This window comes from Aquarana catesbeiana, linkage group LG01 (assembly GCF_042186555.1).
Source record: "Aquarana catesbeiana isolate 2022-GZ linkage group LG01, ASM4218655v1, whole genome shotgun sequence".
NCBI classification, from domain to species: domain Eukaryota; kingdom Metazoa; phylum Chordata; class Amphibia; order Anura; family Ranidae; genus Aquarana; species Aquarana catesbeiana.
This window is the reverse complement of record NC_133324.1, coordinates 663,367,831-663,383,757: the sequence shown is the minus strand read 5'-3', so window position 1 is coordinate 663,383,757 and position 15,927 is coordinate 663,367,831. Positions and strand designations below refer to the sequence as shown.

The 15,927-nt window shown below is 44.7% G+C and overlaps 1 protein-coding gene across 3 annotated transcripts in view; it reads right to left on the bottom strand.

Moving 5' to 3' along the window:
- The window catches only part of GSTCD (glutathione S-transferase C-terminal domain containing), a 287,431-nt gene that overhangs the window by 201,528 nt on the left and 69,976 nt on the right, over positions 1–15,927 (bottom strand). For all 3 annotated transcript variants that reach the window (XM_073601880.1, XM_073601873.1, XM_073601887.1), the window contains exon 3: positions 10,658–11,095. In XM_073601880.1, coding sequence (XP_073457981.1) covers positions 10,658–11,095 — 438 coding nt within the window. The remainder of the gene's footprint in view (positions 1–10,657; positions 11,096–15,927) is intronic.

Genomic DNA, 15,927 nt, shown 5'->3' with positions numbered 1-15,927 from the left:
AGCCGCCAGAGGGCGGGGGACCCGATGTGCGTGGCCGGCGGCGATCGCATGCAGGAGTGCCAGCACAGGGATTTGTGTGTGTAAACACACAAATCCCTGTGCTGTCAGAGGAGATGAGACATGTCGTTTGTTCCTAGTAAATAGGAACAGCGATATGTCTCCTCTCCTACTCAGTCCTATCCCCATACAGTTAGAACACACTGAGGGAACACACACTTAACCCCTTGATCGCCCCCTAGTGTTAACCCCTTCCCTACAAGTGACATTTAAACAGTAATCAGTGCATTTTTATAGCACTGATCGCTGTATGAATGTCAATGGTCCCAAAATTGTGTCAAAAGTGTCCGTCACAATAGCGCTAAAAAATGCAGATCACCGCCATTACTAGTAAAAAAATAAGAAATAATAAAAATGCCATGAATCTTTCCCATAGTTTGTAGACGCTATAACTTTTGCGCAAACCAATCAATATATGCATACTGCACTTTCAGTGTCACTTACAGCTTCATCTCCTCTACTCCTCTTCCTCTCTCTGTTGGGGTACCCCAAGGCTCTGTCCTTGGGCCCCTCCTATTCTCACTCTATACTTCTTCCCTGGGCCAGTTGATAATCTCCCATGGCTTCCAATACCACCTCTACGCCGATGACACCCAGATCTATCTCTACTTCTCAACTCACCTCCTCGATCTCCTCACGGATCTCAAACTTACTGAATGACATCTCGGTATGGATGTCACACCACTTTCTCAAACTCAATCTTTCTAAAACTGAGCTTGTAATATTTCCTCCTTCCCGGCCCCCCCCCCATGACTTTACCATTAAGATCAACAGCACAACCATTGGTCCCTCCACACATGCCAGGGTTCTGGGTGTAATCCTTGACTCTGACCTCTCCATCAGCCCCCAAATCCAATCACTGGCTAAATCCTGCCGCCTTAACCTCGGCAACATCTCCAGAATTCGACCCTTCCTGACTAATGACACCACAAAGCAACTAATTCACTCCTTGATTATTTCACACCTTGACTACTGCAACTCTCTCCTTAATGGCCTACCCTTACGCAGGCTATCCCTCCCTTCAGTCAATTATGAATGCTGCTGCTAGACTAATACACCTCCCTAACCGATCCATGACTGCTGCTCCTCTCTGCCAATCCCTTCACTGGCTTCCCCTATCCCACCGTATAAAATTCAAAATGCTAACCACAACATACAAGGCCATCCACAACATCTCCCCCAGCTACATCACCAACCTTATCTGCAGATATCGCCCAAATCGTCCCCTCCGCTCCTCCCAGGACCTCCTGCTCTCTAGCTCCCTTGTTACCTCATGCTCGTCTTCAGGACTTCTCCAGAGCCTCTCCCATCCTCTGGAATTCCCTGCCCCGGTATATCCGATCAGCCCCTAACCTGTCCACCTTTAGGAGATCCCTGAAAACTTACTTATTCAGGGAAGACTATCCCACACCCACCTAACAACCCCATCAAATCATCCCCTGCATCTATTACCTTTTGTACCATCACCCCCTACCTTTAGAATGTAAGCTCTACAAGCAGGGCCCTCCTGTCCCTTCTGTATTGAACTGTACTGTAATTGTGCTGTCCCCCCTCTACATTGTAAAGCGATGCGTAAACTGTTGGTGCTATATAAATCAAGAATAATAATAATGATAATAATAATAATAATAATAATAATGCAATTTTTGTTTAACAAAAATATGTAGAATAATATATATTGGCCTAAACTGATGAAGAAATTTTTTTTAAAAAACATTTTTGGGGATATTTATTATAGCAAAAAGTAAAAAACTGACAGTTACTTACCGATAACTGTTTTTCTGGGATATCTTCCAGGACGGCATAACCTGAGAGATGACTGGTCCACCTGACAGGAAACACAATCAACATACAAGGTTAAAAGGCCCCTCCCTTCCCCCTGCACCTCAGTTCTCCCAAAGTAATAGGTTATCCGGGTGACAGAGAGAAACTCTTCCCGTAATACTTATATTAAAACATGGGTGGGAAGGAGACCTGCCGTCCTGGAAGATATCCCAGAAAAACAGTTATCGGTAAGTAACTGTCAATTTTCTCTAGTCATCTTCCAGGACGGCATAACCTGAGAGGATGGACAAGAAGTTCAAGGCCTACCTTAGGGCGGGACCACCGCGTGTAGCACCTTTCTTCCAAATGGCAGATCCTGGGGCGACAGCAGTTCCACTCTATAGTGCTTCAAAAAGGTATCCTGCTTCGCCGAAGTGGCTGTGCGACAGACCTGTTCTATCAAGGCCCCAGCTCTCTTTGCCCAAGAGGCCGCCAAGGATCTTGTTGAGTGGGCTTTAAGGTTCACTGGTGCTGGGGAACCGGTCTGTTCATAGGCCAATGTTATTGTCTGCCTAATCCACCTAGCCACAGTAGATTTTGATGCCTGCCCTCCCTTTCTAGGGCCGCTAAATAAAACTAAAAGATGATTTGACTTTCTGTAATCCTTCACTCTATCTAGATATGTCAACAGACATTTCCTGACATCTAATAAATTACATTTCCTCTCCTTCTCATTTTTTGGATTATCACAGAAGGAGGGTAAAATGATCTCCTGAGATCTATTAAACTTAGATGCGACTTTGGGAAGATATAGTGGATCCTGTCTTAGAACCACTCTATCCTCCAAAATCAACAGAAAATTGATAGGGCCTGTAGGTCGCTCACCCTTCTGGCCATGGTTATGGCCAGCAAGAAAGTTAACTTAAGAGTCAAAAACTTAACTGAAATCTCCTGCGCTGGTTCGAAGGGCGCTATCGTCAGCGCCTCCAAAACCAGAGTTAAGCTCCATGGAGGGAAAACATTCACCCTGACAGGGGTTAACCTCTCCCTTGCCAGAAGAAATCTCTTAATCAGAGGTTCTAGTGCGAGCCTCTGGTCCAAAAATAGAGATAACGCTGCTATCTGTACCCTCAGGGTGTTGGGGAAATCCCCTTATCCACCCCTGCTTGTAAAAATTCCAGTACCACTAGTACCGAAGGGTAAGATACCTCCTTATCCCGGCACCAATGTGAGAAGCAATTCCAAACCTTAGAGTAGATCCTCCTGGTGACCAGCTTCCTGCTGCCCAAGAGGGTCTCAATTACCCTATCAGAGCAACCCTTGCTCCTGAGGATCTCCTCCTCAAGAACCTTGCCGTCAGACTGAGGAATCCCAGGTCGGGGTGGAGGACTGGCCCCTGTAGGAGAAGATCTCGTCTGGCTGGAAGACGGAGCGGAGGGGAAAATGACCACTTTTTGATAGTGGCAAACCATGTCCTTTTTGGCCACCATGGGGCTATCAGGATCAGTCCGCAATCTGAGCGGGCCAGTTTCTGTAGGACCCTCGGTATTAAGACTAGTGGAGGAAAAGCGTATGCTAGATGGAAGTCCCAGTCCTGAAACAGAGCATCCACTCCCTGAGATCCACCTTCTCTGTTGAAAGAGAAAAAACGCTCCACTTTTTTGTTCCCTTTGTGGGCAAAAAGGTCTATGTCCGGAATCCCGAACTTCTGACTTATCTGGAGAAAGACCTCCTGATTTAACTCCCATTCCCCCTGAAGGATGGGTTGCCGGCTTAAGAAATCTGCCACCCCACCACATTGGCCGATATGGACTAAAGATTCTCTTCGGCCCAGTTTAAAATGTTCAGGGCTAGACTCAGTAGCTTTCTGGATTTGGTTCCCCCCTGACGATTTAGGTAAGAGACCGTTGTCACATTGTCCGACAGGACTTGGAGCTCTAAACCCTGAATCCTGTCTCCGAAGGCTATTAACGCCTGGCCCACCGCCAGGAGTTCCCTGTGGTTGGAGGATGCCCCCGCCTGAGGAGTCCAGGCCCTCTGTGCCTGGATGTCCCCCAGGTGAGAGCCCCAACCCCAGGCGCTTGCATCGGTAGTGATTATTGTGGGATTCCACTGGTCCCAGGGACGACCCGACTTGAGCCTGTCCTGATCCAACCACCAATCTAGGGAGGTCCTTACTCTTGTTAGGATAGACACCTTTCCATGTAATGACTCTCTCTTTTTGTCCCAGGAGGACAAAAGGAAGAACTGCAGCTCCCTGGAGTGGAGCTGAGCCCAGGGGACCACTGGAATACACAAGGTCATTGGACCTAGAACCCTCATAATATGCCTGCGAGAGCACTTCCTGGGTTCCTTTAAAGAGGATACGGCTGTAACCACCTTTAATAATTTTTCCTCTGGAAGAACCAGTATCTGAGCCTCTGTAGCCACCAGATATCCCAGGAATACTTTTATTTGGGACGGTGCCAGAGAAGATTTCTCTCTGTTCACTATCCAGCCCAAAGATTCCAGAGTGAAGATCACTCTGCCTACGTCTACTTCCACCTGCTTTAGAGATTGCCCGTATATTAAAAGGTCGTCTAGGTAGGGTATAAGGGGCACCCCCTGTAGATGTAGGTAAGCTACAACCTCCGCCAGGACCTTTGTGAAGATCCTTGGGCTTGCAGTTAATACGAAGGGAAGAGCTTAGAATTGCCGGTGTTGAATCCCTTTGCTCGTAAGGACTGCGAATCTCAGCAGGGACTGGTATTCCCTGGCAATCGGGATATGGAGGTAAGCATCCCTCAGGTCTATCATGGCTAAGAACGCATCTTTTAATAGATGCCTGCGCACCGTGTATATACTCTCCATCCGGAAGCTCTTTTGTCGCAAAAACCTGTTCAGCTTCCTGAGGTTTAATATCAGGCGAAATTTCCCTGACGGTTTTTGAACGATAAAAACATGGGAGTAAAAGCCCTGGTAAAGCTTTTCCGGTGGAACGGGAATGATCACCTCCTGGAACGTCAATCCCTGCAAGCTGTCCAACAGTCCTGCAGCCTTTGAAGTCTCCCTGGGGAGACGGGTCAGAAAAAAGTTTTGAGGGGGATCGGAGAGAAGTTCCAGACGACATCCCTCTGTTAAGATCTGCAAGATATAAGGGCTTTCGGAGATCTTCTTCCACTGAGGGACAAAGTGAGACAGTCTCCCCCCTACCCTGATGCTGGCATCACTTAGACTGCTTGGTGGCGTCTTTAGGTCCAGAAAAGAGCAGGCTACCTTTTTGCGCGCTCTTTCTCTTCCCCCACCTTCTATTAGCATCCTTTTTTCCTTTGAATTGACCCTGGTTAGAGGGGGGACAAAAAACTTCCTGCCCCTTTCTCCTTTAGCTTTAACCGGGAACTTTTTTCCTTTTTCTGCTGACCTTGACAGTACCTGATCCAGACCAGGTCCAAAGAGTTGGGAACCTTCAAAAGGCAAACCGCATAGACTTGATCTAGACATATGGTCCCCTTCCCATGACTTGATCCAGACTGCCCTTCTTGTGGAGTTAAGGAGGGCCACAGATTTGGCTGTGTTCCTGACAGACTCCACTGCCGCATCTGCTAAATATGCCACAGCCTTACCTATTATTTCTAGTGAATCTGTGATTTCCTTAGAATCACTCCCTCTAGAAACATGGTTGGGAAGCCTGCCTAACCATACATCCACATTTCTTGCCACGCATGCTGACGCCAAAGCAGGAGCCATGGCTGCCGCATTGGCATCCCATGCTCTGCGCAAAAGCGTCTCCACCCTTCTGTCCATTTGGTCTTTTAGGTTACCTGAGTCCTCAAAAGATAAGTCAGATTTCTTAGAGACCTGTGACAGGGCTGCGTCTAACTTAGGGGTTTTAAAGAACTTCTGCTCTTCTTCCTCCCCAAAAGGAAACCTTCTCTTCCAAGTTTTGAGTCTAAGAACCTTTCTTTCCCGGTCTTTCCACTCTATGAAAATCACCTCCTTTAGGGCCTGATGAACTGGGAACACCCTGGACTGAGGTATTCCCAAACCCCTGTACATCTTATCTCGGGCCGTCGTCTGAACCGGAGGTTCTGGGATATCCTCAGAGACAAAGATCGCCCTGAGTAACTGCCCCATGTCTTCCAAGAGAAAGAGGTGGCTACTAGCTCTAGGACTGTCACTATCCTGGCTGTCAGTCTGTGTATTCCCCTTCCTCTAAAGCAGTGGTTCTCAACTCCAGTCCTCGGGACCCACCAACAGGCCAGATTTTAAGTATTACCTTGGGGAGTTGCAGACTAAAATACTGGAATCACTGAGCAGCAAGTGATATCACCTGTGATGTATTTCAGCTATCTTGCAAACCTGGCCTGTTGGTGGGTCCTGAGGACTGGAGTTGAGAACCACTGCTCTAAAGAGTCTTCCTCTGACTCCTCCGGGTCCTCAAACTCCTCAACTCCCAAAGTGACAGAGGAAGGGGTCTCTGCGAGGTTTTCTGACCCCTGTCTGAAATACCTTCCTGAGAGGAAGTGCCTTCTCTAGAGGACAGGATTTCTCTATCATCCATTTTCAGTGCTTCCTTAGGTGCTATAGCTGTCTTGATGGACTGGAGGGTAAAAAGCATCTCCGACTGTACCGCAAGGAAGTACCTCATAACCTATGAGGTTTCCTTACTCAACAGTTTCTGTATGCCCCTATAACAAACACATGGTCCTGTGGGAGCTTATCATTACAGTTCCCACATCTTTTTTAACCTGGGAAGAGGGGGATTTTTGCCCTTAGCCTTGTGATCCCCCTGAGCAGAGCCGCTAGGATCTAGGGAGACAAGAAGACGAAGTCCAAACTTAAACAGTTTTCTAAGACTTTCTGTGTCTCCCCCCCCCCATGGCGTAGGTAAGACCCCTCTTACTTCACCACATTCAAAACGGAAGAGGACTCACCACCTGTGGCCTCTTCCTGGGCTAAGGGTGCAGCTGTTTCCTCCTCTCTATCCATATCTGCTGCTGCCTCCAGTGCAGTCTGGACGCCAAGAGAGGAAAATCGTGAGGCCTCCTGCTTTTCTCTGGAGCGCTGAGTGTCTATCCCTTAAACGCCGGTGAACGGCACCATTTTGTCGGAGACCTGCTGTCTGAAAGGGGATTTTGGCCTCTAGTATCCAAATCCGCCATTTTGGCATAGACCGGAAGTAACGGCACACAGAACCAGAAACGCCGCCATCTTACTCCAGCCGGCCGGAATGCTTCCTCCATACACAGGAGCTTCAGCGTTCCCTATGAGAGTCCCAAACATCCACCAGCTCTGCAAGCACCACAGGTACCGACCTGAGCTGGCATCTTCTACCCCCTCCGCGGCCTAGACACCAGCCTGAGCCCCAGTTCCTTCTTCACCCCTGTACCTGACTGGGTGGAAGGTAAAGGCATGAGGTATGTGCTCACAGGAATTCCGGGATACCCCTCTGTACCCGGGAGGCTCCTTGCCGGGGAAGAACATCTTCCCCAACCATTGGGGGCCCCCTGAGAAGGGACACGGCCCTGGCTGGACCCGCCACCCTCCCCGGCTTTGGCGTCCAGCCCTGGGGGGGGGACCATCCGCTACCAGCTTCAGGTCTGAGAAAAACAAACGTTTCGCTGCCGGGAAACACAATCAAGAACTGAGGTGGAAGGGGAAGGGAGGGGCTTTTAACCTTGTATGTGGATTGTGTTTCCTGTCAGGTGGACCAGTCATCTCTCAGGTTATGCTGTCCTGGAAGATGACTAGAGAAAATATTGTTTTTCTTTTTTCAAAAATGACGCTTTTTTTTATTTATAGTGCAAAAAATAAAAATCACAGTGGTGATCAAATAGCACCAAAAGAAAGCTCTATTTGTGGGAAAAAAAGGATGCAAATTTCGTTTGGGTACAATGTCGCAGGACTGCGCAATTACCAGTTAAAGGGTCGCAGTGCCAAATTGTAAAAAGTGCTCTGGTCAGGAAGGGGGTAAAACCTTCCGGGGCTGAAGTGGTTACAAGCAGAGGGGGTCTGTTTTTTTAGATCAACCCCGGTTTTGACTATTACCACACTTACAGCTTGGCGACTGAAGAAAAAATGTTAACAGTTTATATTTAGAGAGCTAAACAACTCATCCATTAGAAGCTGTTACACATTTGTTTAAAGCAGAGTTCTTTTGTATAATCCACTATGCAAGATTTCCACTAAAGTAATAACAAAAATCTACTATTACTTAACATATCTGTTATTTTTCTTTCCATCCAGTAGTTAACACTAGCTATGTAACAGTCTATAAATATAATATATAAACTGCTGGAACATAAAGGTAAGTCAGTATCCTGGAGACAGAGAGATGTGTTAAAAGGAAAGGCTGTTACTTCAACACTTGATGTAACTTTGGATAAAAGCAATGTTAAGCTGGCCATACATGAATCCCTGCTGAACCAGCCAAATTTTGATCCATGTATAGGTACTGTGGTTGTACAGAAGTAGATCTAATAATTGACTTCTGCCCTATAAGATTTTTCCTGCTCAATCAGCGCCACAGGCTATAGACTGCAACGCTGATCAGTCTATTCTTATGGCAGGGAAGTCTCTCCACTGTCAGAATATAATAGCTCAGTGGGGAGGATTCCCCCATCCACCTCAAATGTGTGGATGGGGGAATCGGATCAGTTTTTTTTTCAGTTCAACCCGCTGGTTGAAAGAATAAAACTGACTAATGTATGGACTGCCTTAGACTAATAAACTATGATTTTTTAAATTACATTATTGAACAGAGACGAGTAACCTCACTTCTTGATAACAATGTGTGACAATGGAATGCACAGCCATGACAGCAGTCTAGCCGAGTTGCACATTTGATATACTGTAAAAATTCACACTTTTTTTTTTGAGGATATCAGATATAATGACATTGTTTTCAAAGCAGACATGTCAGCCCACATAGAGCTGAGATAACCCACAAGTTTCAGTCGGATTTGTCATAAGCACAGGTATGAAATTATTGCTTTCATTAAAATACAGATACAGAGTCTATACAACTGTAATGCCGGCCATACATGGATCGAAATTCAGCTGGTTCAGTAGGGACCGGCTGAATTTCAATCCATGTATGGGCTAGCTGGCTGTACATAAGTCGATCTTTTGATCATCTTGAGTACAACCAGCCCGTCATGTTTTTCCCCAAATGATCAGTGTCACTGGCCATAGCCGGCAACACTGATCATTGTATTCTGCCGGTGGGGAAGTTTCCCCACTGCCAGAAAACAAAAGCGCTGCGGGAAGAATTCCCCCATTAGCACCGAGTGTGTTGATGGGGGAATCGACACCCCATGGTTGAATGAAAATAAATGTATAATGTATGGCCTGCCTTTTGTCTTTAGACAAAAAAACCTGTTCTCCGCCTCTGGGGTTGGCAATTTGCCTGTGCATGTGAAGAAAGAGGGTTGAACTTAGATGGGACTGGAATTCAGGATTGCCAACTCCTGTTTGGCTGTAATTGCAATCCAACAATACTGTGCATCAAAAGTTCAGGTGGGCAACAGCTGGCCTCAGTATATAGTTCTGAAGGTGAAAAAGTGGTGGCTAACCATGACAGCTTAGCAAGTTTATCTTCATGAAGGGAGGCACTGATAAAAATCCACTCAAGCCCCCTAAAGGAAATCCTGTGAAGACCCTCCAGACCTTTAGGTTAGGGCTGAAACTAAAACTTGATCTATTGAACCATGGTGAATCATATTTTCCCATTTAAATAATCTAGTAATATCCAATATGCATTTCTGCCCATTTAATTCTAGGGTTTACACAACACAGCCCTGTCTAGCGGGTAAGGGGTCCTGATTTTTCATTGCCACAGTTTTTCTTTCACTTACACCACCCCAGCCTTTGACTGGACGGTGAAAAAAGAAGCAGCACGCTGATGAGCTCCAGTCTCTGCCACCCTGTTCTCCTATCAGCAGATATTTATACCACTTGCATTTGAAAAAACAGTACACTTAATAATGTATTAATGAATACTGAGTTGCATTGTGTTTTTTTTTTTTTTTTTTTATACAGTATATGCTTGGAGTTCAGCTTTCAAGTAGATGTAACCCATAACTGGATGACGTTTAGTTTGCTAAAACACTAACACTGTATCATAAACTGCCAGTTTTTTTTTTCTCCATGAAAACTTTCTTACAATTTTGCCAATTTTGTCATTGCTGATGTCCTCCTGCCACTTCCTGTCTACATGCATGTGCTCCAGTGTGGGCTGCACATTGCTCTGGACAGTGCCAGTGGAATGTGCATAGGTATGGCTGCTTTGAGTCCTAAACAGGGCTACGTGTGACAATGCGACAGTGAGGCAGCACAAAGAGGAGATAATTGTCCACACATAACAGAAGTGCCTGAACAAGGACCACCTTCACATTGGGATCATTAGATAGTCCTGTAAAGAAAGCTGCATATTTCAAAGGTTCAAAAAAACTTTTGAAATTGCATAAATATTTGTAAAACTTATGAGATTTTAGTGAGTGAGTTTACATCTACTTTAACATAACCTAAGATGTTACCATTCCTCTACAGTAAACATAACAAATTGGCAAAAGGGCTTATTGGTGCTTGTATGCTTTCTATGTGCTTTTATGAAGTTTGTTTTCCTCTGCAGCCCTTCACTGAGCTTTCCTTTGTGACCAAGAGCCATAGCCAAAAACAAAGTTATTGAAAGTGCTAATCTGTAACAAGTCTCCAATTAATTACGACATAGTAACTTTGCTGTGACCATGAAACACACATTATATGATATTTATTAATAAACATTAATCTTACCATCTTATTATGTTAGGTTTATGTATTTGATAAATCCATGCTTTTAGACACCTAAATTTCTTACCAGAAACTGATGAATGCATGGCATTAGAACAACATCAGTCAGAGTGAAGTAGAGGCCTTCAGCAAACACATGCTCCAGAGGAGGAAGATCTGCATTCTTTGCCTTCCTGATGTTAGAGGGCTCTCGTGCAACTCTTGAAACTGTTTCTTGGGCACTCAGTTTAGATAAAGCTGTTGCTAGTTCCAAGCTGGATGTTTTTTGAGACTTCTTTTGTGACAGCTCCTGTTTCCTTCCTAGTCCATCTGCATTGTCATTTGTCTTAATTTCTTGCTGCATCTTCTGCCTCCTTAATTTGTCATCGTTATGAACCTTGACCGGCTCACCTAGCTTTTTCTCAAGCTGGAGAATTTCTGGTGGAATTTCTGCACATGGCTCTTGTAGAAACTTCTCCACAGCCAATGGGATGCTAATTTCACAGAGCCGGGTCCACTGGCTAACCTGCAAAAGCAAAACATAGCATTCTATTACATTTGAACATTTTGAAAGTTTCATTTGCACTCTCTTCAAAAAATGTCAACGCCAGCTCAATTTTAAAACAAACTTTTTAAACTGTACCGTTACATAGTCCACTGTGTTATATGGTGACAACGCAACCAATTTATTTGCCATCACAATTAATGTTTAAACAAGGATACAAACATTAGCTTAGCACACTAGAATCTGGTTCTTATTTCAAAACAACTTCTATGAAGATTTTCATTTGGTAATGGTTAATGTGCTCATAATGAACTAAGCACAACTGTGCTTAGTGTTCACAAATATACACCCATAATGCCGTGTACACACGAGCGGACTTTTCGACAGCAAAGGACAACGGAATAAATCCGCCGGACAATTCGATCGTGTGGGGGCTTCATTGGACCTTTGCTGTCGAAAAATCAGACGGACTTTAGATGTAGAACATGTTTCAAATCTTTCCGACGGACTCGAGTCCGGTCGAAAAACCCAATCGTCTGTATGCTAGTCCGATGGACAAAAAACGGCGCAAGGGCAGCTATTGGCTACTGGCTATGAACTTCCTAATTCTAGTCCCTTCGTACGTCATCACTTTCAAACCAACGGACTTTAGTCCGTTCGTGTGTCGGCAAGTCCGGTCGTTCTAAAGTCCATCGTAACTCCGTCGAAAGTCCGTGGGAAAGACCATTGGACCTTTGATGCTGAAAAGTCCGCTCGTGTGTACGCAGCATAAGATTATCACTATTTGTGTTGAATGCAGTTGTTAATACTCTGACTTTTTGCTGACTGCAAGAACCATTTGCATGTTCCTCCATGCATGTTAAGAGGAACCTAACCCCCTCAACCCCCCTTACCTTTTCGGCTAGACTAAATTCAAAACACTCACTCCTGTCTGTTGTCCTGCACTGACCTGCTGTTCAGCTCCCGCGCTGCCATCAGGTCCTCTCCAGCTGGCTGCCTCTTCTGGGTTCAGGTAGCTCCACCCCAGCCATTCTGTAAGAGTCGGTTCAGACCAGAAAGCCACGTTTGTGTGCAGCATATTTTTGGCAGCCCATATATTTCAATGGGCTGCCAAACACTCGGGAATTTGCAAAAAGTAAGGCAGTCATGGTTTTAAAATCGCATAACATCACTGCATAGTGACCACGAAGCAATGACGTTTGCCAGGTGTATGGAAGTACCACTAACAATGAAAGGCACCAGCGTACATCTAAAGATGGGAGCGTGTTCCTGTGCAGAGCAGGAAACAAGCATTTCCCTCACCACAAGTTGGGTGAATGGGCTCTAAATGAGCTCCTGCAGCCTCCTGGGATATGTGACAAGGGTTTCCCAGGGGTCTGTGGGAGCAAAATATGTCATTCTGGGCTAGGCCAGATAGACAGTGGAAGCAGATCCACCATACAAAAAAACAAAAACACAAAAACGCCCCTAAAACAAACTGCTATTATTATAGCAGTGGAGGGCAGAGGCATAAAACAAGACCTTATTTGTTGGGTTCTGCTTTAAGTTTGACTCAATAAAAGCAGGAGCATTTGTCTGACAAACAATAAAGCAGCAAAACAAATGCTAAACGTGTGCTTTCACACTGACTATCCCTAATGAAAGATACATGTAAAAACAGATTTTTGCGTCAATAGACAACATACTGCATATGAAATGCGGAAGAGCAGATTGTTTATGGCAACCCGTGGGGCTTTTTATTAAATTGCAATAAAAAATGGTTACACAAAACTATTTTTTTACACCAGTAACCTTTTAACAAGACTTTATAAATGAGAACAATGTCTTAAAAGAAAAATGCTATTCAGTCAATCTGTTAAGCCCCATGCCCACACTGATCTCTGGTAAGAAGTCCTTTAGGTGTACTTATAGTAAAGTAGCGAGGGGGGCCATACTTTTGTACAAAGGATTATGAAATAATTCCAAGTCAAGCTTGGTTTCTGACACATTATAATAACAAACTGCTGTCAAGTGAAAAGGATACATTTTCAGAAATTCAATACTGGAACGTGAGACTAAATATTTTTCCAGATGTTATTGGAGGTTTGGAGATTAATACCTGACATCCCAGACAAACTCTGGTGTAGCTTCACTAGACATAATTAGAGGTTAATTAAGGTACTGTTACTTCAGCAAAAGTGAGCACTGTTACAACACGTCCGCAGGTATTTTTGGCTGTGTATACACTTGCTGCAGATCTGTCTGGCACCACAAAGGTAAAGGTTTCCCAAGCCATAAATCATCGACACATATTTCATCAAATAAATAATTCTGACAAGGGTGTTTAAATCAAATATAGAGAATATACCTTTCTTTGGCATTCTCACCTTGTATATTCTTTAAATTAAAGGGTTACTAAAGGTTCCTTTCTTTTTTTTTTAAATAACAAACATGTCATACTTACCTCCACTGTGTTCGAGTGCCCTGTCGGAGAAGCGCTCTCCTTTGGAACACCCGTGCGGGCGTGCTCCAGAGTCCTGCTTCTGCGTCTATTGACACAGAAAGCAGGACTTGGCCCCGCCCCCTGCGTCATTGGATTTGATTGACAGCAGCAGGAGCCAATGGCTGCACTTCTATCAATCTATCCAATCAGGACTCGAGACACCAGCTAGAGCTGGTGTGCTCATCCCCGGGGAGAAAAAGACCGGGTTCAGGTAAGTAAAACAGGGGCTCTAGGGGGCTGCAGCATGACAGAAGGTTGTTCATCTTAATGTATAGAATGCATTAAGGTAAAAAACCATGAGGGTTTACAACCCCTTTAAACGCATTGTACATTTTCAAATGTTTTTATTGTTTTAACTAGGTAGATAGCTTTTAACTAGGTAATAGTTGAATTCCCTGTTGAATTCACTGTCTATTTGTCTTGCCTTGTAATAATGAACTCATATGTTGTAGCTGCAGTTTGTAGCATCATGGCTGATCAAATACACTATGTCCATGTATTCATTCATCTAGCTTGTCCCTATTCGCCAAAGGGACAAGACAACTTTGTCTGGGTCACAAAGAGTCCAATCCATGCCTTGCCATTTCCTCTGGGTGGAATCACAGATGCGGGAGCGCTAATATCATGAAACAAATATCTTCCCTTCATTGCGCTGCCTCCTTGTTTCTGCATCAGATCTAATTACTATGCAAAATTTAAACTGCAGAGAACTAGGCTGAGAGACCAAAGGATTGTGGGATATGTAGTTTATTCACTGCCAGTGTCAATTATTAGACTACAGACAAAGGTCATGCATTAACCCATGCAGTGCCATGCAGAAATTGCTGACAAAGGAATGTGAAGATTTACTCTATTAGAGGCTGTGCATACAGGGAAACAACCATGGAACTATACGATCAATTCATCTCTTATGCAGGTGAAACACATAAGGTGCAGGAAGGAAGGCTTATAATGCCTTAAACAGTATGGCCACCTTGGTGTGTGACACTATGAGGTTGATTTGGCAAATATACTGTGCACTGCAAGTGCAGTTGTTCTAGATCTGAAGGGAAGCTCTGAAATGAGGGGAAGTTCTGCTGATTTCTATCACCCATTTAAAAAAGCGGTTTTATTTTTCCTCGCATGTGATTGAGTATTCTTTGCAAAATTAAATTTTACCTCAATTACTAAGCTCTGGAGTAAGTACACTTACAGTGCACAGTATTTTTGCCTTTAGTAAATCAAACCCATTGTATGCATTTGTTACTGGGTTACATCAGAGGGCTCTAACCACAGGCAGAACTGAGGTAAGTATAGGGGCTTCTGTGGTTTACAGGCCTGTGATGACAGAGGGACCTGTGCTGTTTAATGTCCAGCCTTAGGTCTTGGGTATACAGAATTGGTATAGCTCAGATGGTCAAAGAAATTCTGTTCTAGGGACTGCACCATACTCATCTACGGATCATACCTGAATGGGTACAATTCCATCCCCAGCGCTGTGTAAGCGACAACGTGTCTCATACAACTTAAAAACAAATTGCAATTTGCATATTTACACCATTGAAGCGCACATTAAACTTCTTTCTGTTATTAGTTATGGGACTGTTTTGTTAAGCAAAAAGTAAACATAGGGTATTGGAGTGTAAGGTACAATGTAAGATACATTATTTAAACCACTAAATCTGCTGGTATGCCTGAAATTCTCTCTGCTGCACTGTGGAACCAAATGATAGAAATGTTACATGGCTTTGTGAGTGTGCTTAAAAGAGAAGTATGTTTTTTTTTTTTTCAGATTCATACTTACCTAGGTGGATGCAGAATTGGTCCCATGCTGCATCTTTCTGCCAATGCCTCTACACTGAGAACCGAGCAATCGAACACCGTCACAGTCACAGCTCTCTGCTCTGACCCCTCCTCGCTCACTGGAGCACTGGGCTGTGGAGGGGGCGGGAGCGGCGGCTCGCTGAGAGGCTGAGCCGGGTGTCGGTCCAGGGATCTGGGCGGATCCCAACTCCATGGTTACGATGATGCTGAGCCTGGAGCGACTCTATACCGTCAACAGAGAGCGAATTTCAGTCCGCTCTCTGCTGAAAACGGGTCACAGGAGTGCAAAACGAACTGCACTCCCGTGATCCATAGAAGAAGTACAGCCACACGAGCTTTAGCTGTACTTCATTAAAGTGTCATTGTAGTCAGGCTATAGACATGTAAATATTTACATAAGGTTAATAGGCAGGAATTAAACTTTGAAATCAATTTACAATGCCCCCCTGTAGCTGCAGACTCTATAGAGTAACTCATCTTCAATCTTCACAGCTGAAGCAGGCAGATCAGCAACTTCTGCTGTCTGCTTTCAGCAATCACCCAGCAGCCTTCCAATCTCTAATGCAGA